This window comes from Acomys russatus, chromosome X, assembly GCF_903995435.1.
Source record: "Acomys russatus chromosome X, mAcoRus1.1, whole genome shotgun sequence".
Taxonomy (NCBI): Eukaryota; Metazoa; Chordata; class Mammalia; order Rodentia; family Muridae; genus Acomys; species Acomys russatus.
In genome coordinates this window covers 88608671-88635659 of record NC_067169.1, presented here as the reverse complement: position 1 = coordinate 88635659, position 26989 = coordinate 88608671, and the positions used below count along the sequence as shown (strand labels likewise).

The window sequence follows — 26989 nt, the reverse complement described above, 5'->3', positions numbered from 1 at the left end:
GCTCTTTTTTTGTGTGGACCCAAATGAAGCCAGCTATGTTTTTTGTGCTATTGTTGTACATTTTCTACAGAATAGCGTTTTGCAGCCTTTCATGTTACCTTTTGGTTTTTACTTTCCTCTTCAGCTTTTATAATGTTCTCTGAGCCTTAAAAAGGGTGATGTAATGCCTTGTTTATGGCTACAGCCCTCTTTTTACCTTGTATTTTGGACAGAGTTTCACTACATTGTCAAGGCTAACCTTGACCTCATTCTGTAGTCTTTAGCTGCTTTGAATTTGTGATCCTCTGGCCTTAGGCTCCCATGTAGCTGACATCACAGACCTGTGGCACCATTTTGTTGTACTCGTCAGATTTCCTTTTTCTATTAATTTCTTACCTCATTAATTGAATAGAGTTGCCTATGTTTGAGTGCCACCAGTGTCTGTAAGACGTGATAACAATACAATATTGTTGTTGTCATTATTGTTATTTATGCTTATTGTTGTTAAATGAAGTGCTTTTGACATAAAACAATTAGAATTTGGAAAGCAACTTATTTTTAATCTTAATATGATATTTCTGGAAAATATGAATATTTTTATTATTTCAAAATAAATCTGTAAACCTCAATCTGGTGAGGGTGGTAGACCTTGGAAACTCAATCGTCAGCATGTCTAGCCAATCAGGTTGCAGACATCCCTGGATTTTTATGTGGGTGCTGAAAATCTGAATGCAAAAAATAGAGTTTGTAAAAATTTAAATACATTTTCATAATTTCTGGAAATTTTGAAAATCTCAATTGAACCAATTTTACATCCCCCCTCCCCATTTAAACTATGTGATTTTTAAAGTCCAAATGAGTAAACTATTAGAAACTATATGGCAAAATGAATTGTTTTTCTTTATTTCTAAGAATAGACCATGTGGAACTTTTCTGTCTTTTTTATACTTAGTACTGGTCAGTGTGTATTGTTAACTTACTGTGGTCTATACTTCCGCATCATTTGATAGCTACAGTTATATTGAGTAAAAATACAGATGTATTTTCCTAACATTTCTTATTGTCCATCTTAGTATTTTAAATATAAAGATGTACAAAGATGAAATAAGTTTCAATATCAAACTGTTGACAAAGAGTGGTTCACATTACTTTTTGAATGACTGTATTTGTTTCAGACTTGACAAAGAACAGTTACTTCCAGAAGAAGAAGATGATGATTTGAAAGAAGTAACTGATTTGAGGAAGATAGCTGCTCAGTTATTGAAGCAAGAACAGAAGAACAGGTATTCTTTTTAGTAATAAGATTCGAATAATCAGATTTTATAATCAGTAAAAAATGATGCACTTAAGGACATGACGTTTCAGATGAACAGTAGTTTCAAGTAAGTGGACATTTTCCAGGGGTTAAAAGAGCAGGCAATCCTTAGCGGAGAAGTATGAAAATGCATACATAACTAACAATGTGCTAATAATATTGGCAGTATATTTATTTATTTTTGTGGTGCTGGTGATTAAACTCAGGGCTTGATCCATGCTAGGCAAGACCTCTGCCCGGGAGGGACACCCCAGCTTTAGTTAGTGTACTTCAAATTTTTACTTCTGTGCTAAAACATAGAATTTATCTGCCTATATTCATTTTAGATCTCAGTAGCATTATGTACACTGTCAGTATTTCTTTCTAAGTATGTACCATACTGGTAAAGTGTATTTATTAGAGTCTTATCAGATTCTTAATTATTTGGGTTATACAATTTCCCCAGAATTGAAGTTACTTATATAATTGTTTCTTAAATCAGTACGCAGATTTGAGTATCCCAAGTGCACAATTGTCTGTTTCTTGGGTGAACAACTCTTCTTGTTTCAGATTTCTTCATATGCATATATTTGCCAACAAGCTAGACATTTTATACTTGAGTATAGAATCAACATAAGTCCATTTAAAAAACTTTCATGTGTAGAGTGTCTAGATGTGGAGGCCAAAGGTCCAAATCAGGTGTCTTCTTCAGTTCCTCTCCACATTATATTTTGAGACACAGTCTCCTGCTAAATCTGGAGCTTACTGATTGGCTAGACATGCTGACTTTCTAAGTCTCCAGGGTCTTTAACCAGGTCGAGATTTCCAGATGCATGGCAGTCATCCCTGGACTTTTATGTTGATGCTGAAAATCGGAATGCAAATCCTTATGTTTGCATAGCAGGCAGACACTTTGCCCACAGAGCCCAGAGGCCGTTTAAAGTGTAAGAAATGGATTGTGTCCTACTCTGCTACTATCTACATTTACTGAGAATCTTGCATTTATAGGTTTGAAATAAATAGACTGAAGTTTCTGTTTCTTTTTCGTGAGAAAATTAAGATAATTTTGGTATATTAAGGATGGATAAATAGTATTTATTTTTACTTATTCAAAATACATGTTTATGGTTAACATGGTGTCTATGCCTTGAGAAGTTTCATTCTGAACTATATAACTATATTGGCTTTTTTTCTGTCTTTGAGACAGGGTTTCTCTGTGTATCCTTGGCTGTCTTAGATTCGCTTTGTAGACCAGGTTGGCCTTGAACTCACAATTAATCTGCCTCTGCCTCCCCAAGTGCTGGGATTAAAAGCATGCGCCACTGAGCCCAGCTGGTATTTGTTTTAAAATATTAAAATTTAGTATCAGGCAGCTGGATTGATGTAGGGCAGCTTTTTGCTTTTCCAGAGGAATGGAGGATTTTTTTCAGCACCCAAGTTGGTTGGCTTCTGTTACTTCACCTCCAGGGATCTGACATTCTTTTCTGGCCTCCATAAGAACTGACACATATGTGATACACAGTTACATATACACACAAAGATATGCATACTTAAAAAAACTGCTTAGCATCTGGGTATAGTGGTGCATGCCTCTAATGCCAGATCTAATGAGGCTGACGGTGACCGGTTGATTTTCAACCTTGGCTATATAAAGCTATTTCTCATAATATAGAACCAACCCTGAAAAGACTTAGCAGATGAATAACGGGTGTATAACTCAGTGGTAGAATTATTTCCCAGCATGTATGGGGGCCCAAGTTAAATTTCCAGTACCACAAAACAAACACAGACAGTGCTGGTGAAATGGCTGAGTGCATAAAGGTGCTTGCAGACGAATCTGACAACTTGAATTTGATCCCTGGAGCCCAAATGGTAGAAGTAGAGAACCAACTCCCACAGGTTGTCTTCTGAGTTTCACACAAATGCAGAGGCATGCAAGTGTGCAGACACAGACATGCACACACACAGTCAATACATATGTAAAGCAGAAAGACAAAAGAAGCAAAATTCTCAAGTGAGAAGCATATGATCTACTTTTAGAGAAAAAACTGGACAATGGATAGTATGATAAATATCCATCTAATACCATTTTTTGCACAGCAACTACATTTTCTCTTAAAAATGTCATACTGAAAATATCACTTACCAGTCTTTATCATTTGTTGTTTAGTGATTTCTCATTCTGTTTACATTTTTCTTGTGTCACTACTTTATGTAAATGTTTTCATGCGGTTTACTGTTTAATCTTTCTCTAACAATTCATTTCTAATATACCCTCTAAAATTAACTTTTAGCTCTTGCGATTATAATGTAATTACATAATTTCCCCTTCCCCTTTTCTCCCTTCAAACTCTCCTACATAAATTTTCATTTCATTTGCTTTCAAATTCATAGACTTTGAAAAATTGTTGTTATGTGTATGTGTGTGTATATATGCATATGTATTATGCCTTGCATACACATTTGTTTTGTGTGCATATACATCACACACACACACACACACACACATACACACACACACACACACACACACACACACACACACACACACACCTAAATACTTAAATACAACCAGCTCAGTCTGAACTTGTATGTATGTCTTCAGGCCTGACCATTTGGTGTTAGATAAGCAGCTGGTATGCTCTACTGTGCATTTTACAAACCCGTTACAGTAAGATTATCTGTAGCCTATGTGTTGATTACCGTAGGTTTGATTTAGTGAAACATACTACCATCAGCTTTTGAAACTTAAATAATACTTTAGTTCGTGTTTGCTTTATCTAGAAAGTTGTATTTATTTTTTTATTATGACTTTAGCTTTAGAGTCAACCTTGCCATACACAGTTTTTTCTATATTTTCATTATGGTCATTTTTATTTATTTGTATTTTTAAATTATTCATAATTTAGGCTAAGGGTCATCTGAGTAGGTCATATTGTGTAGAGTTTGCTTTGGTGATACCTTTGTAACTAGTACAAAATGGCCCTGAGCATTGTGACTTCTACAAATTTTTAAAATTTTAATTGGATTCTTGAAATTGTCAAATCTAAAGTCAATGCAAGTAATTAGTTCAGCTGAAATCCCTATATTCTCTATAAAAACTGCAATTCTTCAATATATATACAAAGTAATTTTGTCTTTATATTATTTTCTTCTCCATTATCTTTTTAATGTGTTAACAGGCAATAATATAAGAACCATTTAGAGTAAATATTACTGAGTCCTGACTGATTTGTCTAATTTTTGAAGGCACTAAATATTTTTGAGACACCTGTTTTTTTAATTCTTTATTATGAGAAAAATAACAGACATTGTAGATTCTTTAAAAAATTGATAATCTTTTCCCATAACACTTAATGTAATGCTAACGTGCTACGCAAAGGAGAAATAAATTCACTTTAAAAAAGTTCTACACAGCAGATGTACAATCTATATAGTGAGTTTACAATTATAGTCTTTGTTTCTTTTGTTTATTGCTATTCTCATTTAGAAAATAATTTATGTAGTATAAGATTAACCCCAAGTGCCAGAAGATGCCCCATGACTCTTACCTTGACTGTATCCTAAGCAATTCTTTTGCTTATTACTGTTTGAATATAAGCATAATTTTAGGTCTAGGCTAAAGAATCCATGGTTATACTCACAAACTTGCCTTGATTGGAAACATGTCTATGTTGAGTTCAGTGATGACTTTGTCATAGCTATTTTGACACTTGTTTAGCTTATACTCGTTAGTTAAAATCTTTTCTTTATTATGGAAGTTCCTGACATTATTTAGTGAATGATAGTGTCCTAGAAAATTAACAAAAGAGGCCAAAAGACAAAATTGTTAGTAAAAAACAGCAGGCAGTGTGGTCAGTGAATAGAGTGTCATGTAGTGAACTCACAAGGCTTTGGAGTATGAAGATGAGTTGCCTCTCAAGCCGCCCCTTATTTCTCTGTTTACACAGTACGCTTCTGTGAAGCTAATGCAGTAGGCTGTCTGTTTTCTAACTACCCGGGCCAGAGATTAGAGGATGTTTTAAGCTCAGGAGTTGTAGAACATATTCCTAACAAACAAAGTATAGAAACCAACACACACCAATGAAAAACCTCAAATGAAAATATTTTTTAAAAAAAGTAATGTCTTAGAAATAATTTTATGAGAACAATAGATGTAGATAGTCTGCTTATAACATTCTTCCTATAATTAACCATGCACTTCACAGTTAATGATGAGTCCATAGTAGATCTCGTGTTACTAAAAAAAAATGTTTTATGTTAGTGGAGACCAAACATAGATCTCACAAATAATGAGATAACTATGTAGTCTCACCAAAATTAAATTAAAATTATATAAAAATATTTTCCAGAATTAGGAAGAAAATCAAAAAAGAAGCTGAGAATAAAATGCTATTATTAGAGGTTTTGTGTGTGTGTATTTGTGACTTGTGGTAAAAAAATAATATTCCTAATATTGGCTTGAGAATAAAAATAAAGGATATTCTGTTTAGGAACACTGTCACGATGTTCTATAAATTATTGATCTATTTCCCCACATTTATAACCAATCCTACTTATCTATGTTATCATTAGAAAGATGATTACTGTGCTCTGCCGTATGCTGATTTTATGTCAGAATTTAGCTAGTTTCTTAATATTTGGTTATAATCCTAAAGGGAAAATTATTGCATATGTTGACTTTACAGTAGCTCAGCTAACTTTATCCCATTATGTATCTATTCTGCTAACTTATTCTATACTATTTTGCTATGTGTTACATTTTCATAGGTATTTGATTTGCTTTTAGGTGTATCCTGAGGGCTTCTCTTTATTGTGGAAGGATGTGCTTCTGAATATTTTGTGACATAGCTAGATAAAAAAATTGTTAAAGGTTAATTAGAGAAATTAAAATTGGGTTTTAAGAAGCTTACTGCTTGGGTTAACAGTTATAAAATGTATTATGACATGTCTCTTGTGATTTTTAAAAATCTGATTATATCAACATTTCAGTTTGAGGAGCTATTGTGTTAGTCTTTAGTTTGTTATAACTGCTTGGATAGTTCTCTTAACCCTTGAAACCTAGCCATTCTTTCTTTTCTGTTTCCTTTACTAATGACTTCCTTGTCTTCTCCAAAAACATCTCCCTCCTCCCATCTTTTGGTTTGGTTGATATATGTGAAATGTGAATATAGATGGAGGCCTTTAAGTTATAGAACATCATTCAGTGACAAACTCTTCCAGAGGACCAGAGCAGCAGGACGGAAATCAAGGTATCTAGAGCTGGTGGAAGCCATAAGCATTAAGGGGCCAGGCTTATGTGGCTGGACTGTGTTAACATTTTGCTCTAAATAAGTACTGGGAACTGTTATGGAGGCGTCTTAATAATGTGGAACAGACATTTAGGTAAAGGAGATACTTAATTTTTCTCTATCACAGAGTAAAACACAAAATATCACTGTATATTCTAGAGTCCCACATATGTGAAATTTCAAACACTTAATACCTTTTTTTACATGTAAGTTGGCTTCAACTATTTTTCTTTCTATTACAGTATGATGTATGTCATATATATATATATATATATATATATATATATATATACACATACGTATCATACTGGTAAGTGTGGTGTGGAGAGACATCATTTTTATCATGGTGAAAGTCATAATAGCTTGGGTCAGTTCCCCCAAACTATAATTCTGACTTTCCTTCCTGGGTAGCACTTATTGTCATCTCTCTCTCTTTCTCTTTTAATTAAAAATTTTTTTTTCCTTAAAAAAAATTCTTCCTTTTAAAGTCTATTTTTCCTTCGATACTTCATTACCACAATTTTGCATTTTGGGACCTAAGGACATTTTAGCACATGTACATAGAAAAAAATTTTAAATGTGCTTAATTCTGTGATTGTTTGGCCCAGAAATACAGTGGTTTGTGCCTAATTCTTGACATTATTCACATCACTTTTTAGCGAGGCTATACTCAGAGCTAAGCTAGCGAAGACATTAGCCTGGCACCAACTGGCTGCTTTATAGTCGCCATAGAGCTGTAATTAATAGCATTTAGCTCATATGTAACCCCTTTAGATTCTTTTCTACATTCTTTAGAGTGTTGATGATGAAAGAATTTTTTAACTTAGATACTTTATTCATTGAAGGACTAATTTTAAAATTAAGTTACATTTATATGTAAACAATGTTTTAATATGCATGATTATTCATTTCAATGAAATACTAATTTACTGCTTTTGACATTGGCATTAATTCTTAGATTTAGATGAAGCCATGCACAAATAGTTCTCTTTTTATAGAGATTCATCTTTTCTTTTTGTTATAATACTGTCTTCTATTGAAGGTTTAATAATTTTTGTGAGTTTTTTAAAAAATGAATTGACTTTCAACACTGATTTTTACATTTATAATTAAAATTTATTATTTGGATTTTATAAAAATGAATATGAATTACCAACATAACTCATGTTATTTTCTGTGCTGGGAAAAAGGAAATGATTCAAAAAAAATTTTTAATTAATTTATTCTTGTTACATCTCAATGGTATTTCTTTATGTTCAATGTAAGTCAGAAATAGATATTCACAGAGTAATCATTCAATGGCTAGAAACTATCCAAACTTAGAGAAAGAGTTTCTAAAATGAGATGCAAGACACATTTGGTGAACCTAATTCTTTCACATATAATGTGTTGATGGGCATCTGAATCTAAATAGCATTGAAATATTATTTTCTAGCGAAGATCTTCATGACCTAGATGAAGTTTATTTAGGACATATATGTCATATGTATGCAATGTTCTCTTCAGTATAGTTTGTAATTACTGTGTTGATTTACTTCTAGGATTCTTAATCATTCAACTTCTGTCATGAGAAATAAGCTGAAACAAACTGTGGAATGTGAAAAGAGGTATAACAATATCATAGTCCTTATATTTGGTATTTTACAATGAGACTTGATAGTCTTACAGTGATTTTCCTTAGAAGGTGCTTTTACTCGGTATATGATGTAGGTGAGCAAACATCACAACATGTGTTCAGTTTGGTTTTCTATAAACAAACTCCCAGATTCTCATTGCTTTTGCTTATACTTGCAGTTTGTCTTGATTCATTTACAAATATTTATCATATTGATATTACCACCGGGAATAATGTGGTTCCTTATCATTGGTTCTGATTATTTTTGTTACTGTTTGGGTTTTAATTTCTTTCAGTTGGGTTTTTACTAAGCACTTCTATTTGATTAGTGACTTAGGTTTACCAATAAGAATTTTAGAGAATTAGAAGATATGAAAATTTTACTTATTGTTCTTCATGGTTTCAAAAGTATGTTTTTCCTAATTTCTGGGTCAACCCTGGCATAGTTAAATTTTCAAAGATACAGAGGCACACATTAAGTTGGCGACTGTCAGGTTCTGGGTATATGTGCACTCTTCTTAGCTCTGTAGACTGCCTTATTCAATCATCACAATACGGAAACTCAGAAATTTTCATCACTTGCTCAAGATCACATAGTAAGTGGAAAATTCAGGATGAAAACTCAGATTTGTCTTGTTGCAGAACTGGAAGTCCTAATGTACAGTAACAGTACTGGCAACAATAAGTTTCTTCAGACCATGCATCTTACTCAATTGTTTCTGTTGGTAATGCACAGTTCCATGTAGATTTGTATCTCCAACTGCATCTTCTCTTGTATCATCCATCTACTGTAGTGAATGTGCAACTACTTTTGTAGTGACCCAAGTTAGCAACTTTGAAAATACCTCACTTTTATGCCTCTCTCCTAATATAGTCAATCATGCAAAACTAATGTCACTTTAACCCTCTTTCCATCCTCTCTATTTTTATTGCAGTTGCGTTGGTTCAGCTCTCATTGTTTTTCATGAGTTACTGTGACAGCCTCCACACATAACTCCTTTCTTCAGTTCTGCTTAGTTTTAGATTTGGTTTCTGTATTATTAAAGAATCGAAGTTTATTGTTTTTTTTTAGTTAACATATAGGAGTTTATTTTTTAATTTTTTTATTATTTCATTCATATTACATCTCAATTGTTATCCCATCCCTTGTATCCTCCCATTCCTCCCTCCCTCCTGCTTTCCCCCTACTCCCTTCCCCTGTGACTGTGACTGAGGGGGATTTCTTCCCCTGTATATGCTCATAGGGTATCAAGTCTCTTCTTGGTAACCTGTTATCCTTCCTCTGAGTGCCAGGCTGTAAAACACAAATATGACAATACAACACCCATTTATTACCTTCTAAAGGGTGCTTTTAGGTTTATGATAAAAGCTAAAATGTTGATATTAATCATAAAGTTAGAATGGGCTTCTACTTCGACCTCAGAGCAAAGCCTTCTCATCTTCTGTACTCTCTAGAGTGCCACTCGTTGAGTTTAAGGATATAATATTTGTATTTATTTCAGCATGATTTCCTATTCCTATCTTCTATATCCTGGTCTCCCTTTCATGTTGGCTATGTTTCCTCCTTTCTTTGTATGATCTCTTACAAATCAGCTAAATTCTGCATCGTTATGGCGATGGGGCTTCAGAGTAGCCAGGCTCACTGTAGCGGGAGTATGCATAAAAGACGTCATTCAGTAAGACAGAAATCCAGAGAGATTTAATAATAAACTTCTCTTTTAGTTTTTTTTTTTTTTTTTTTTTTTTTTTTTTTTTTTTTTTTTTTTTTTTTGTGAAGCAACTCATTCTCATAGGAATTAACTGGAGCTTCTACCAAACTACATTAATCCCTCATAAAGACAGACTTTCCAAGGACCATATTGTAATATCCTAAGCTCTACTCCTAATGATTTCACTAGTTCTCTACCACCACTAATGGTCAAGCTCTCACCAGCACGCTGACTCAGTTCAAGTTCTCAGCAAAAACGATCCCTGTGGGGAACACATTGTATTCAAGGCATAGTATACACTTCACAGCATATGAATATTTGAATTTATTTACGTGTAATTATGTGCATCAGTGTATCCAAAAGTGTTGATATATACAGATGCACACACATTGGTTTTTTTTTGTTTTTTTTTTTGAGAACAAATAGATTTCACTTTATTTTTTTAAATGTATTTACTTTTGTATTTGTGCATGTGGCTGCGTGGGCATGTGCGTGCATATTGCCACACTGTGACTGGCACACATTGTTTATATACATGTATGCATCAATATATATTACAGTGTTTCTATGTATGTTGTAAATTAATATATACTGCAGCATGGTGAACTTTGTTATTTACTTCCCATTGCCACTTAGATATGCAGTAGGACTGTCTAATTTCCACATATCATATTTATACTCACTTTTGTTGTGAACTCAAGTGTGCTTCTTGTGGATTTTTCTTCCCATTTCAAAAAGCGCTAACTCCTTTCTTACTGCACAACAGCTGACAAACCCTGACCAGAATGGGTTCTAGAATCTGATCCCATCTCATCGATTCCACTTCTGCCAGGCTTGATCTATACACCACACTCAACTGTGCTCAGTCATAGGTTGGGAAATAGCGGATTTTCCCAGAAAGCTTACCTGGGAAATACAGTTTTGCTTTACTATACAGGTATTCAAGGATCATTTTAGGTCAGATCAGAACTTTGTTCATTAAAAAAAAAAAAAAGAAAACATATTTGAATAGCAACTGGCCTAATTTTGGTAGTCACTAGGAAAGAAGAACGATACACCATTGTTCAGAGAGAGAGATGTGTGTAGTCCAATGCAGTGATGTCATAGATTGTTGGATGCATAGTCCAGAGAGGTATTTGTGCACTGTGTGATATGTGAAGATGAAAGAGACAGGCTGACAAGCTCTTTATTAGAAGAGGTATGCAGTCCGTGTCTGTGGTGTGTGTGTGTGTGTGTGTGTGTGTGTGTGTGTGTGTGCGCGTGCGTGCGTGTGTGCGCGCGCACGCATAACTAAACCAAATAGAGTCCCAGGTTGCCATTCTACTCCTTGCTTGCTTCATTATTGTACTATTCTGTGGGCTATGTATGCCCCTTTCTCTTTGACTCCTAAAAGGAGGGATTGTGTAGACTCCTCTCTGATTCTGTCTTCCTGGTCTGTGGCTTGAAATTGCTCTCAATGTATCATCATGGGCCAAGCATGACATCCATCTTTTGTTGTCAGTTTTGGGGATTCTTTATTTTACATTTAAATAAATTTATTTAATCGATAGAGTTCTATATTTGACAAGAGGTAAGAAACCTCAGGGTTTTGTCTTTCTTTTCACCCTTCCTCTGTTTTCTTACACATCGCCTTTTGCTGCTTCTTTCTTCCTGTATTTACACATAGTCATTCAGTTGTTTATATATTGTTTGTTATATGATCTACAACTTTTGTAAATTTAAATCTCATTTGTACCAAAAGTTACTGTACTTAAAATTTTGTGTTTTATCTTCCACTGGAAAAAATCTATAAATTCTGGAATTATTGTGTATTCATAATTACATATATTTGATTTCTTCCTAGGGATACAGATGTCCCTTGTAGTCTTATAAATGTTTATTATCTTCTCTCTTCTTATTCTTCCTTCTCCTGTTCCTCCCTCCTTCTCTTCATCCTCTCTCTGTCTGTTTGAAACAAGTTCTGACTCTATAGCCCAAGCTGACCTTTACTTCTCTGTGTATCCCAATCAGGTCTCCAACTCACAGTTGTGAGTGCTGAGCTGATCAATATGAGCCACTACAGTCACCTTTACCCCCCAACTCCCTCTCTGTGTTTGTGTTTGTGTGTCTGTCTGTCTTTCTCTCTTTTTCTTCTTTAGATTTAAAAGAAACATTTTTGGAATGTATCTGTGTATTTCTGTATCTGTTTGTCTCTGTTTCTCTATGAGTGCATGCCACATGTGTGTGGGTGCCCATGGAGGCCTTGAAGCTGGAACAGGTCCACCATAGCTCCTGTTATGTCACAGCTGAAGCTCATAATCAGCAATTCAATAGGCAATAAAGTCGTTGTCTTGGGAATTCTGTGGCGTGTACATGCAGGAATTTGTTTATATATGTATTTAATATGTGTCTGCATGCGTATATATGTACATGTGTTCCATGGCACAGGTGTGGATATCAGAGGGCAACTTTTCCGGATTCAAGGAGTTAGTTCTCCACTCCTACTGTGTGGATGCCAGGGATGTAACTCAGGTTGTCAGGCTTGCTGGCAAGCTAGTACCTTTACTTGCCCCTTCACCCCACTGATCCTATTACTTGCTTTTTTTTTTTAAAGGTAACTTTTTTCAATAATATTCTGTTTGATCACTGCTTATTTGTGCATATTATAGTCCTTCTGTTCTCAATAAAATATGGTTGACTTATATATAAGTTAATATAAAATAAACCCAATTTGATGTCTCTCGTGGAGCAAGCTAGTAGGCACTTACTAATTGCATCAATTTTACATCAATTTTAATGTAAATAATATTTGTAAGTCATGTGGTGGTTGATATCTGTCATTACAGCCCTTGGAAGGCTGAAGGAGGAGGATTGCCGTAAGTGTGAGGCTACCTTAGGCTCCAATAGTGAATACCAGGCCATCCAGAGCTAAGTAACAAGACCCAGTCCCACCACAACACAACGCAGAACAAAACAACAGCACAACAAAGTGAAACCTAGGTGTGCCTAGTCCTTACATTGCTGCCTTAAAGCAATAAGAAGACACATTTGTAGTTTATAAAGTATGTGAAGAGAATTTTTAAACTATTAAACATATTAAAGTATCTTTAATTCTTTAGTGTCCCAGCAGATGAAGGACATTCCCCATTATCACCCCTTGCATGGCAGGTAAGAGGGAATGAAATTTATAACACTTGTATTCTTTAGTTGTCATATGTTGAGTTAAAAAAAGACCTTTCTCATTATAGCCATTAGAAAATCAGAAGGATCAAATTGTTGATCAACAGTGGCCAGAATCTCAGCCTATAATCTGGCAAAATGAAGAGAGGAGACGGAGCAAGCAGATCAGAAAAGAATATTTCAAGGTACCTTAATAAAAGATCAACTTTGTTTTCTACTTACTGCTTTTTATTTTTCACAGTTTTGTTTTAAATTAATACCACGTAAGTCTCCAGTTAAATGTCACAACTGTGTCGTCCACCTTGATTGCTCTCATGTGTAGGGTAGAGATATGCTATGTAAGTATACCCAGAAATTTTTCATTCATTCAAATTAAGAGTGCATTGATATACATCGTGTATTTTCAAGCAGTTAAAAGAAAGATGTACGTTTGTGTGTGTTACACCGCTAATCCTGGCAATTAATTACATGATTTTTGAAGTAGGGTTTACTATGTAGCCCAGGTTAGCCTCAAATCATTGTCCTCCTGCCTCTGTGTCCTATGTGCTGGAACTACAGAATTGAACTATTAGGCCTAGCTCAAAAAAAGACTTCAATGAATTTGGTTCAGTAAGCAGTTCAGAAGTATTCTCAGATAGCATTTAACCACATCTATTTAAATAAATATTTGAAGATTGGTCCATCATATTCTCTTGTCATATTACTAGGGTTTTTTTTTTTTTTTGAGACAGGGTCTCTCCACATGGTCCTAGCTGTCCTGGAACACTCTATGTAGACAAGGCTGGTCTCAGATTCACAGAGATCCACATGCCTCTGCCTTCCAAGTACTGGGATGAAAGGGGTGCGTCACTACACATGGTGCAGTAGATTTCTTAAGATGGCCTGTTAGTGAAGATAAGTTCAAATACTAGGGCATGTGAATTATCCTGAATTTCTGGTACATTATTATTTATTTGTACTTTTAAGTTCGTTATGTTTGGAGGCACCAGTCATCAAGATTTAGAATATTTAAAAAATATTAGTCAGCATTTCCTCTTGGAATGGACTCAGATGAGCAGTTCAAACTTGGTCCTGCACCTCGAATAGCAAATTGTGCTGTCCGGTACCTCTCTAAACCCTCTTCCCATCGAAGAACAATCATTGTATATAAGTGTATAGTACAGCTAACTTACAAGTTATTTCAAGTTCATGCCACTAATAAATAGGATTTATTTTATAGTTTTGTGTTTGGTAGAAGTTGGTCCCTCAATTTATATTAATGTCCCTCCATATATTGGAAGGCAAAGTGTATTCTAAAGTAGGATATGATCAAAATAAAGATGCTGTACGCTTTAGCAAATACTTTAAATTTTGAACAAATAATTATTGATTTCTTTAAGCACCAGATTTTGGGTTAATTGGACAATATGACAAATAGTGACACATGAAAAAAACATAAGAATGAAACAAGCAGGGCATTCCAGTGAGAACTCTCTTATCAGAACCCTTTTCAGCTCTGCATTTAAATTTATATCCTGGCATTTACCTGTTTCCCCTTTTTAACTCATGAAAAGTTGAACTAAAGCGCTGATTAAAAATATGCTTGCAGGTGAACCTAGATGAATGATTTTTCATGTTGTATTTCTGAGTAATAAGAGATATTTCTTTGATTTCCTTTATCCCAACCAATATAATAAAACCACACTGATTATATATATCAAAACACTTGTATCAGAATTATTAAGTGCCAGGTACTACCATAAACATTAACAAATATTAGCCCATTTAGTCTTCAGAAAACTTCAGTAACATAAATCCAGTTATGATTTCTATTTTACATACAGGGATATTAAGCCCTAGAAAGTCAAGTAAAGTTAAAATTAGAGTTCAGAGCTTGAATAATGCTGCTGTGGAGAACTTGCTATAAAATGGACAAACACCAACATCAGAACATCTTCACTGTTTTCAGAATATGTTGCACTAATTGAAGTGAACTTAGTAGAGGAGTTAGTTAGCCTTTAGCAAAGTCAACTGTTCCTTGCTTTAAAAGCATCACTTGCTTGTTAAATGTTTTAGTTTTTATGACTTACATGTTTCTTCTACTGTATCAATTATATTATAAAATTGCTCAGAGATAAAATAGGATAATATCTGTGATGACCATTACAGAGCCATCATTCAGGAAATGTTATTTCTTTCATATGTGATAAAGTAGGTGTAAATGTTATCCTCAGTCACTGGGAAGTGTTTTAAGGGCATGTGTAGTTCTTCTCAATTGTCAGAAGATGTCAGTGTTAGGACATTGCATACAAAATGTGATCACCAACAAATTATTCCTCTGATGTCAGGAAAACAGCAAAGTGTACAGGGCTGCGGGTGTAGCTCACTGATAACAACTTGCTTAGTATGCTCAAGGCTGTAGGTTGAATCTTTAGTATTAAAACAAAAAGAGAGATATAACATGGAGCTAAAGGTCCATTAGTCATAGCTGCAAAATACAGTAGAAGAACATGCTTCCTATCTGTAATTCCTAAACACTCAATTTGTGACTGAGATACTTAGGACCCTGTTATTTACAAGGGATATGGAAGACAGATCCAAAGGGGACAATTAAATAGAATCCTGAATATCAAACAAAAGTTTAGGATGTGATTTGAGAACTAGTTTTAAAAATAGGACTTCTATGAGTACCTGTTTTTCCCAGTGATTTGCAGAAGAATTCAGTGCATTTTGGCAAGGAATCAGAAGAATTCTAGTGATTGTCACACTGTGCTTCTATTTCGAAGAATCACTGTCATTATATTCAGACTCTTTATGTTGGACATGCTATCTATATTTCACTAAAAATTTAGGTAACAGTACTTATATAGTTGTTATAAAGATTAAACTCAATATATATAATACTGTATAGTAAGCAGTAGTTCTAAATGTCAGCTCTGAGCACTATTACTATCATTGTGTAGTTGGCAAATGCATTTAATGTCATCTCTATTAGCCTGCAATCAATAGATAACTTCTTTTGTGGTGCTGAAGACTGTACCCAGAGTTTCATAGATGGTAGGTATCACACCCCCAGCCCAGTGTTTCAGAACATTGCTACTGTCTTAATATAGCAACATTATAAACCACACGAGAGATGGTAAAAAAAAAAAAAAAAAAAACCCAGATATTGTAGAAGTTTTAAAAATTCAGAAGAAGTAAGTCTGTGAGAGATCGCCATAAAAGTTGACTTAATAACTTGTTAGCCACAGTGAACAAAGAAAAGCAAGAGTCTAAGATCAGCGCTTCTCAACCTTTCTAATGCTGCGACCCTTCAATACACTTCCTCATATTGTAGTGACACCGCCAGCCATAAAATTATTTTTGTTGCTACTTCATAACTGTAATTTTGACCTCCAAATGGGGTCACGGCCCACAGAACTGCTCATCTCAGACAACCCTGAGATCACAAACATGAAAGAATGGGAAATGGGTCTGGCTTAGGAAGGAAATACTACTTGACGTATGTATTTAGAGGGCTGGGAATAGTGTTATACACAGCATTGTATGTGTGAATAGAAGACTGTTTCAACTGACCATGTGCTTGAGTTTAATAGCAGATATTTTAATAAAAGTGCCAACATAGAAATAAGCTTTATGTGTCATTTTCAACAAAACATTCGTATGTTCAAGGAAAAATAAAGCATACATTCACATTGTTTTTCAGTATAAATCAGCAAGGAAGAATTCAAGCAGCAATGAAAATGAGGAGGTGAGACGAAGAATGGTATTGATTTGAAGTCTTTAATATTAAGTTGAATCAGCGATAATGCAGCACAGCTGTCAATTTCTTACTGATATAAAGCATGATTTTCCTACAGTAATGAAAACTTATGAGCATTGTCATATAGTTGCCAATTTAATAATTTCATTTCTGCTGTTTTCTAAAACACAATTTCTAAAGTTTCAGCAGTTTATGGTTTGTCTTAGAATCTGTAACCCATCTGTTTATATTTGTTATCATTTCCCACTTTTATTTTGCCAAACATCGTGGCAGCCAGTTGAGATTCTATGTTCTTCAAAAGTGTATTACCAGTGTGTGCATGATGTGTGTGCACTAGTGTGGGTGTGTTCGTTCCCGAGCATGCGTGTGGAGGTCACAGGCCAGTTTTTAGGAAGCTTGTTCTCTCCTTTCAGCTTGTGTTACTGATATTGCACTTGCAGCCAGGTAGTCAGCTTTTGCAGGAAAACACTTCACCTGTTGAGTCACTGGGTGTGTCCAAGATTTTGAGAGAACTTTCTTCACACATTCTGTTCAGTGTTTTAAAATTTAAGATTGTAGTTATCCATTTCACAGTATTGTAAATGTTTCTGCTGACCCAGGTTATTCAACACACCAGATCACCACTGCTGAGACAACATTTTATCACTAAAATCCCTATGTCTGTATATTTGTTTGGGGGGAAATTGGTAGTTAATTTGATATTTAGTACTTGGCAGGGCATCTGAAAATAAATCTCCTTTTTTGGAAATAAAATTACATTGGGCAAAGTAATCTATATGAATTACCTTTGCCTAACTGAAATACTGTTTTCTTTCTAGGTCTTATCAATTTGTATTTATGGAGACCAGAAAAAAAGCACTTGTTTCCAAAGTTCCCACTATTTCACTGTTGCTCTCTGTGGTAAATCTAAAGGCAGGTTTTGTGCTGGTGTATTTCCTAATACTTATCTGTTCATGACCCCAGTCAATTCCTATATACATGCCAGTAGCTTGCCACTGCACTTTGCCAATATCTGTTTGGCCCTTAAATCTTTTTTTTTTAACACATTTTTATTGAAAGATAAAATCATTCATATTACATCTCATTTTCTATCCCATCCCATACATCCTCCCATTCCTCCCTCCCTCCCACTTTCACCCCAATCCCCCTTCCCTATGACTGTGACCAAGGGGGACCTCCTCCCCATGAATATGGTGCTAGGGTATCAAGTCTCTTCTTGGTAGTCCGCTATCCTTCCTCCGAGTGCCATTGGGCCTCCCCAACAAAGGGACATGTTGGCCCTTAAGTCTTATTCCTCCTTAGGTCATAACCCACTCTATGCACTTTAAAGTGCTGATGTCAGTGTTTAGCCTTTCGATGATTAATACCACTGTAGCTGATGCTCTCTCCTAGCATAGACTCTAATCTATACTTTACCATTGAGCCTTAGGCCTTTGTAGGGATGTGTCCTCCTATTTACTTGCTTGGAATTTAAGTTGTTCACCCAGGGATTCAGTACGTTCATAATTTTCCATGTTTTTTAAAAAAATTGATTCAGTGGTTTTTTTTTAATATATTTTTTTTATTAATTTATTCTTGTTACATCTCAATGTTTATCCCATCCCTTGTATCCTCCCATTCCTCCCCCCCCCATTTTCCCATTATTCCCCTCCCCTATGACTGTTCTTGAGGGGGATTACGTCCCCCTATATATTCTCATAGGGTATCAAGTCTCTTCTTGGCTACTTGCTGTCCTTCCTCTGAGTGCCACCAGGTCTCCCCCTCCAGGGGACATGGTCAAATGTGAGGCACCAGAGTACGTGAGAAAGTCAGACCCCACTCTCCACTCAACTGTGGAGAATATTCTGACCATTGGCTAGATCTGGGAAGGGGTTTAAAGTTTACCTCCTGTATTGTCCTTGGCTGGTGCCTTAGTTTGAGCGGGACCCCTGGGCCCAAATCTGCCTATCATATTGTTCTACTTGTAGATTTCTAGGACCCTCTGGATCCAGGCATCCTATTGGGACTCTAAATGAGAGACGCATGGGAGAACAGCAAGATTCAGTGGTTTTTAATGTAGGTTGTATATTGAAAACTCCTGATGAGTTTTTAAAAATACTGATGTCTGGATCTTACTCCCAGACATTCAGATTTAATTGGTGTGTGTGTGTGTGTGTGTGTGTGTGTGTGTGTGTGTGTGTGTGTGTGTTGTGATATGACATGTCTAAGAGTTTTCCATTTGAATTTACTGTGCAGGCAAAGTTGATAACTGCCTTACAAAATTACCATTTCCTTTCTAGACAGACCTGAAGTTGGCAAAGTGGCCTACAGTCAAAGTGGCCCACTTGCTATGCTTCTTAGGTGAGGTTTTAATACAGAAAATATAGCCATTTACCTATAGAAATGTTTGCATTCTAATGGCAAAGTTATGCAATTACCACCATGACCATGCAAGCCACAAAACCTAAAATGTTTAATATCTAGCTTTCAGCAGAAAGTATTCTCTGAATTCAAGCTAGAGGTTTACTCTGGCTGTGCTCCCTGCCTCCTCACAGTCACTTTCCTTCCACCTCTTTCAATATTTAATTCATTACTAAAGCCCACTACCTCAGTTACTTCCTTATTTGGGGACACTGAAATATTTTATCTACCCACTCCAGCTTCTTTTCCATCTTTGCTTCTTTGGAATAGATCTTCAGTCTTTCTTCCTTGGATTGCTATAGTAGCTTCCTTGCCTTTCTGTCTTTATATTAGCTCCCTATCATCCATCTATCTATCTATCTATCTATCTATCTATCTACCTACCTACCTACCTATTTATGTGTATGTCGTCCTTAGTCTTTTTCAATCTCATTTTGTGAGATAGATAATTTTGCTGAATCTAAAGATTGCCAGTTCAGCTAGGCTTGCTGATCTTTGAGATCAGAGGTTCCACTTCACTCTGCCTTTTCGTTGCCAGGATCAGAAACATGCCATTGTATGTGGGTACTGAGTATCTCAACTCAAGTCCCTATGCTTATGTACAATCACCTTACCAACTGAAAGATCTTCGCCCACACCTCTTCTCCCTGTATGCTTTCAGAATACAAATACAAGAAGGCCGTTCCTTTGCTTAGAAGCCTTCAGTTTTACCCCATGCCTTAAGAAGAAAATTCCTGGTCCTTTTTGATTGAGCCCCTGGTAGCCATATCAGTATAACTTAACAACTTGCTCACCTTTCATTCTTTTTGTCCTCTGAAATACAGAGTTGCTTTATAGTCATCTTTTTAAAATTGCTTCTGTGTCTTTGTTCTTATCTTTTCACTTTACCTGGATTTTTACTGACTTTTTACTTCTCAAGAGACTTACATCTTATCACAGTCCCTTTCTTTGCTCCATGGTTTCTTTGTGACCCCAACTATCTCATACATAGACTGGAATGCTATATTAACTGTCCACAAGAATCTGCCATCCCTCTAGATTGAGACATTCTTTAAGGATGATAGTTTACCAAATTTCCTTGTTCGTGGTGTCTAGAACAGTATCTCTCATAATAGGTGGCCAATAACCATTTGTCAAATGAATATTTGTTTTATGTAGTATGCACTTTCCAGGTTAAATGTCAAGGGATTTTTGTGTTAGTTTGGCATTAGAAGATTCATGAATAAACCACGAATCATTTATTGGTATTACTCAATTAAATTCTATGTAAATACTTTTCTAATTTTACTGATACACATAACCTTTGAGATAGTTATTTATTAATTATGATGACCTTTTGCCAGCCTTCATTGATGTGTGATGTGTCTCATATGGTAATAGCATCTTACCTCCTATATTTCTGAGTCTTCAAAATACTTACAAATCATTACATAAGGGGATCTTATATAGAATCTGATTCATTATTAGTTGGGGCCAGGCATCATTTATGTCTAACAAATTCCCAGAGGAACCAACAATATTTATAGTACACTGCCAATTCCTCCTTTGACATTTTATTGAAACAATTTTCCATTGTCCTCTTGTATGTCCCAGTCATCACTTTGTATTTTAATTTCATCTTTCATGTTTTTATTTTTATATTTTAGCAAGAGAGTGATAATGCTCATATGTCACCACAGTCTCCGGTATCATCTGAGGTACAAGTTGTTTCAATGCTTTGTATCTTTTCTGTGTTTTACAAAGAGTTCTTCCTTACCTCCTTTCTCAAATGACATCTTTTAAAACTATTTTTACAAAGTTATATATTCAGTCCTCTAAAATAAATCTGTGGTTGATTATTTTGTCCAAGTCTTGTCTATAAAAATTATGACTACCATTTTTGTATGAATATTCCTGGTAAATTTCACTACCTTGTGGTTTTCTGTGGAACATACTCCTGCATCACGGAATGTAAGTGGTGGATTTTAACAATGGATTTGGATTTTTAAGTTGAAAATTGTCCTTAAGCATTGTGCAATGGCCTTTGGTTTTCCTTGTAGCCATTTTGGTCTGAAAGCAATGCAAGAGAAATGTCCTTTTTCCACGAGAAACAATCCTGCAGTGGGTTGTTCCTATCGACAGGAGGTCACACATTTGCTGGCATCTTAAATCTAAAGAATAGAGCTAGTATATGAAAATCACAATTCATAAAATTTTGTTCATATACTCTGGTGGTTTGAGTGTCTAGTTGTTTTAGTTTAGTCTATTGCTTTGTGACAATAAATTTAAACCATTTTAAATTGTAACTCATTTAGTTTAGTATTTTACATACTATTTTTCTTATTAAGAAAATGATTGTTCATTTGGTGAATTTAGGTCTTAAAATACTTGATTGATCTGATGAACACATTGTGTAATTTTGATTATGTAGGTTTCATCTCAGTATATGTAAGTGGCTTTACATTTTTATAAAGCTGGGATTCTTTCTGAGTTAGTTTGAGTGTTTTGTATTATAAAACTTTTTGTTCCCATGAGCATGAGTTTCATCACATATGTCTAAATTATATGGAAAATAAGATGCTACATATGGAATTAGAGAACAATGTAAATTAGGATATACTAAAATTAGTCATAGTTGCATGCTTTTGTAAATCCTTTCATTGTAAGTTATAACAAATGTAAGGACAGACAAAACTCACACTTAGTTTGCATAGTTGCTTTAGGATTTTATCGTCTGCGTCTATGAGGAAGTGTATTAATGTCAATTTTGCCTCAGATAAGTTATATTGCTTTTGTAATTTTTGCTTGTGTTTGGATTAATGGAATTTTTGTTCAGAAGTTTGTAACAATTTAATGGAGACAACACATAAGGCTGTACAAGGGGAGGATGATGGGCATGTGTTTCACAACTGCACTGACATTGACACTGAGCTCCTTAGCATATCTAGAGAAGAGTCAGACAGCCTGCAGAGTTCTGATGGCTTCCACTCCATGTGAAAAGAAAATGGTAAAAGCTGTTTGTGTACCACGTTCACAAAGTCTGTGTATTTCACTGGAACATAAATATTGTTCCATTCTTGGGTCTTTATCATTGTGTAGCAGAAAAGACCAGTAGCTTCCTCAAGGAGCTTACTCAATAAATGACAGAGAAGTAACTAAAGTTTTGGCCCTACCTGCTTCCCAGAGCAATAACATGCTGCCAAGATTACATTATGGTTATTGATTTTATAAATTATAAGACTGATAAAGCACATTCAGTTTCCTTGTTGAATTTTTATGACAATTTCATTTGAGCTACATTGACTTAATCACATTAAAATTAAAAGTGTCAGAAACTACACCACAAGCTTTTCACTCCAATTGCAGATTCATTTATATGTAATTTCCCATGGCGCACCACGGCTTGCAGAAGCACTTCAAAATAATGTGTGTTCAGATGGAAGAGATAATGATTTGCTATTATCTATTATTCTGAAACCCCTGTTAATATAGACATGTGGATTGGCCTCAAGTTTTCCACTGCGAGGTGTTAAGGCAGTAGTTGATACAGAGTCCATGTTGATAAGTGTTTTAATTGAAGTATTTGAAGCGTGAGTCACTATTTTAGAGAGTTTAATGTGACTCTTCTTTTAAAAAATCTATCTCATGGTAGTGGGCTTCAATTTTCAGTTTTTTCATACTATGATAAAATATGCTGGCCTGGTGAGATACTTCACTGGGTGGGTTTTTTTCCTACCAAACCAGAACAACTGAGTTTGGTTACAAGGACCCACATGGATGACAGACAGAAGGGACTCCCACAAGTTGTTCTCTGGCTTCCACCTGTGTCACACACACACACACACACACACACACACACACACACACACACACACAGAGAGAGAGAGGGGGGGAGAGAGAGAGAGAGAGAGAGGAGAGAGAGAGAGAGAGAGAGAGAGAGAGAGAGAGAGAGAGAGAGACAGACAGACAGACAGACAGACAGACAGACAGACAGAGACAGAGACAGAGAGAGAGCTTTTTAAAGAAAGATTTAAAATTGCATATCCACATAAACTAGAAATGTTTATTGACTTTTAAAAAGTAAATCACATCAACTTGAAATCTACATTGACTTTATTCATGTAAACATTGGAAATAAATCTCAAAATTGGACCAAGTATGAATAAGTACTTTCATGACTGAAGTAACAAGGATTTTCCTATTGTTTTGTCTTTAGGAATATGACAGGACTGATGGCTTTTCACATGGTCCCTTTGGCTTGAAGCCTAGATCAGGTAAATATATAGTATGGTCTTTAAATAAAACTTGTTGTCTATGTTGAACCTAGAGTTTCCCAGCTGAAATGGGGCAGAACCCCATAATTTTATGTACTCAACAATTCTCTTTCCTCTTTGAAAAGCTTTCTCTTGATTTTATTTGTCTTTACAATTCCTGTCACTCTTTCTTTCCTTCCCATTACCCTCGAGTTCCTGTAATGCGAGCTTTCTGCCTTAGGTACCCTGCAGTCTTATTTCCACCCTGCTTCGAAGGCTTTTAGAATGAGCCTCTGCCAACAGACAAAATGCTGCCTAAAGTTAGACCATTCCACCATACTGTGGTTTAAACCGGGGACCTTTTGCATTATGGTTTCATTCTCATATATCCACACTGACCTGCCAGAATAATTGTCTGTTTTTCTTCAAAGCTGGAAGGCTGTCATGTGTGTAGTTGTCACTTTTCACCTGGGTCATAAGTTTCTAATAAGATAGGGTCAAAGAAGAACATATGTAAGTGGTAGAAATCATTGGACTTGCCTTGCCTATTACTTTTCAGCTATGTAGCTAAAGATCATTTATACATAATTAAAAAATATTTGAGTGCATTTTTAATAGCATCTTTTGTCATTCTGTGGTGATTCCTTTGATCATGCCTCTTTCTCCATGGATGGTTGGTTGTTCTTTGTGTTAACTTTATAAAAAGTTAGGGATTTTCTGTTTTTACACAGCCTTTAGTCGTGCATCTCGTCAGGAATACGGGGCAGCAGATCCAGGATTTACAATGAGAAGAAAGATGGAGCATCTACGGGAAGAACGTGAACAGATAAGGCAGCTTCGCAATGTAAGTCGCAGTGACTTTGCACATCTTTTTTACAGAAAAAGGTTTAACTTGGCAAGTGTGTAAAGTGTACTGATTTTATTTTTAAGCTCTTTCAAATTCTTGATCACATAGTTTGTAATATGAATTTACATCATACGTTTCACTAAGATATCAGCAATTTATCCTTATTTCTTTATAGAATCTTGAATCCAGATTAAAAGTCATTTTGCCTGATGACATAGGAGCTGCACTGATGGATGGGGTTGTTCTTTGCCATTTGGCCAATCACATACGGCCACGCTCTGTAGCTAGTATTCACGTACCGTCACCAGCAGTGGTAAGTAGTGTTGGCAGATCACTAGGTTCCAAAGGAAGACGCAAGTTTTTAAAACTGCCAGTAAATAATGCACTTAACAAATACAGTTTTCAATATCAACCAAGTTCTGTTATAAAAGTACGTGAAATGTGTCTTTCTTCTCTTATCTCACAGCCCAAGCTGAGCATGGCAAAATGTCGAAGAAATGTAGAAAATTTTCTTGATGCTTGCAAAAAGTTGGGTGTTTCGCAGGTAATTGTCTGACAAAATTGTCGTTTAATTATCAAACTGTTACATGGAAAGTGTAGTCATCTTCATAGTAAGGGATGAACACCATTTTGTGAACACTCCTTTGAATCCTCTCCTTGTCCCTCTACCATGCACATTATCTGCAGTGATAGCACTTACTTGTCCAATCAGTGCTTTGTCAACTTTTAAAGAAAGCCTTTATAACACATCCACCTGGATGGGAAAAGTTTGCTGACTATAGACGTCACCGAGTAAGCCGAATGTACTTGTAAGAAGTGAAGCTTGGTTGCGACACCACTGCTGGTGTTAATCTGTTGTGGTTCTGCTGGAGGGCATTTAGATTCCTTGTTTTTGTTGTTTATTGTCATGCTGGAGGTTGAACCCAAGGCCTCGTACACGCTAGGCACACATTCTACCATTGAACTAAACTCCAGCTCCTCTTTGTAAGTTCATGAATACATTCTGAATTGAAGATTTACATTTGTGTAACTATATTAGAAACAACGAAACTGTCTAATTAAAAATCTTGGTCCATAGCCGGAGTGGTGGCTCAGCGGTTAAGAGCACTGGTTGCTATTCCAGAGGACCCAGGTTCAATTCCCAGCTTCCACAGCAACTCACCAGTCTGTAACTCCAGTTCCAGGGGATCAGACACCCCCATAGAGATAAACATGCAGGCAAAACATCAATGCATATAAAATAAAAAAAATAAGTAAAAATATAATAAATTCTTAGTACTATAAATGATATATATTACTTTATATGTAATGGACAGACTTTGAAATTAGTATGAGCTGGCTTGTTTTTACATAATAATTACAGTATTACAAAATCAAATCAGTTCTGTCAATAGAATAAAATGTATAAACAAAATGTTTTAGTCAGGCATTGTGGTACACGCCTTTAATCCCAGCACTCAGAGAGGCAGAGGCAGGTGGATCTCTGTGAGTTCAAGGCCAGTCTGGTCTACAAAGCAAGTCCAGGACAACCAAGGCTACACACACACACACACACACACACACACACAGCCTGGAAAAACCATAAATACAATGTTGCCAAGTTTGAGGACTTTTTAAGTCTAGTGTTACCTTGACTACTGAGGAAAAATGACATTCTTAGATCTCAGCCACTTGGTGTTCAACTCTCCTTTAAACAGTGACAGTATTAACTGGTAGTCATCTCACTTTCCCTCATATGAAGAGATACAATTTTTTAAAAGAATCAATGAATCCATGTGTACTTTGTTATGCATTCTTTTTCTTACTGTCTATAATTTATATACGGTGCCTTAAAATTTTATTTCTTAAAAGCCTTATTTTTAAAAATTTCCCTTAGCTGTTTATTACATGATATTATGTGCCTTTTTTAAAAGACCATTTTTGTTTTAGGAGTTCAGGAGTTTTATACTTAGTTTCCATGTATTGTCATCTAGAACTTGGAAGTAATTGCATAATTATCTATTATTTTTTTTGCTTCCAGACATTTTCTGATTTTTAACAACTTTATTGTTGTGCTACCAATATTTAAAATAAAAACATTAAATTTGATGGGTCTTTTTTACATCTAAAAAAATCTGAAATTTTAATCTAGTGCTCCATTTCTGGTGGCCAAACACTTTCCCATGGACCTACATCTTCAGCCCTTGAAAGTACTGATTTAACCATACACCATGAAATCAGCAGCACAAGCTACATTCCAATGCTTCCTCATGTCCTTCTGGAATGCATCCTTCCTGAGAGAATGACGGATCTGCTTTTGTCATTATGAACTAGTTCATATTTCCTAGAATTTCTTGTAAATTGAATGAGACACCCTGGTGGGTCCTCCCATCCCCAGCTTTCACTTAGTATAGCCATTTGAAGTACAGCTCCCCAACTCACTTTCCCCTGCTTGTCTAAGTTCTTGGTTATTTCCTTCTTGTTTGGCCTTCCTTATACTTTCTTCTTTTTCCAGTTTTTAAGGAAGGAGTTGTTGTTTTTGCTCTGAAACTAACTTCTTTTTATAATACCAACTTAATCGATTATTTGTATATTTGAGTAAACACTAAAGGAGCACCAAATGTAGCATTGAAAATTGAGATGTGAAAGATGTGAGGATGCTTTAGATATCTTCAGTAGTATTTGGTGAATACTAATTTGGTTACAAAATCCAAGAAGGAGAAAACTTAAATTTTCTATTTT

General features: G+C 35.4%; 1 protein-coding gene and 1 non-coding gene across 5 annotated transcripts in view; both read left to right on the top strand.

The window, feature by feature from the left end:
- The window catches only part of Lrch2 (leucine rich repeats and calponin homology domain containing 2), a 76883-nt gene that overhangs the window by 47113 nt on the left and 2781 nt on the right, over positions 1 to 26989 (top strand). The window contains exons 11-21 of one of the 4 annotated variants that reach the window (XM_051141428.1): positions 1155 to 1262; positions 6448 to 6525; positions 8106 to 8171; positions 12987 to 13035; positions 13116 to 13232; positions 16733 to 16777; positions 20836 to 20886; positions 23385 to 23442; positions 24153 to 24265; positions 24444 to 24581; positions 24735 to 24812. In XM_051141428.1, coding sequence (XP_050997385.1) covers positions 1155 to 1262; positions 6448 to 6525; positions 8106 to 8171; positions 12987 to 13035; positions 13116 to 13232; positions 16733 to 16777; positions 20836 to 20886; positions 23385 to 23442; positions 24153 to 24265; positions 24444 to 24581; positions 24735 to 24812 — 901 coding nt within the window. The remainder of the gene's footprint in view (positions 1 to 1154; positions 1263 to 6447; positions 6526 to 8105; positions 8172 to 12986; positions 13036 to 13115; positions 13233 to 16732; positions 16778 to 20835; positions 20887 to 23384; positions 23443 to 24152; positions 24266 to 24443; positions 24582 to 24734; positions 24813 to 26989) is intronic. The other 3 variants (XM_051141429.1, XM_051141425.1, XM_051141427.1) reach the window with 3 other exon arrangements.
- Positions 21194 to 21322, top strand: LOC127186096 (small nucleolar RNA SNORA35). The gene has a single exon (XR_007830331.1). It is a non-coding gene; the product is annotated as a small nucleolar RNA SNORA35 (small nucleolar RNA).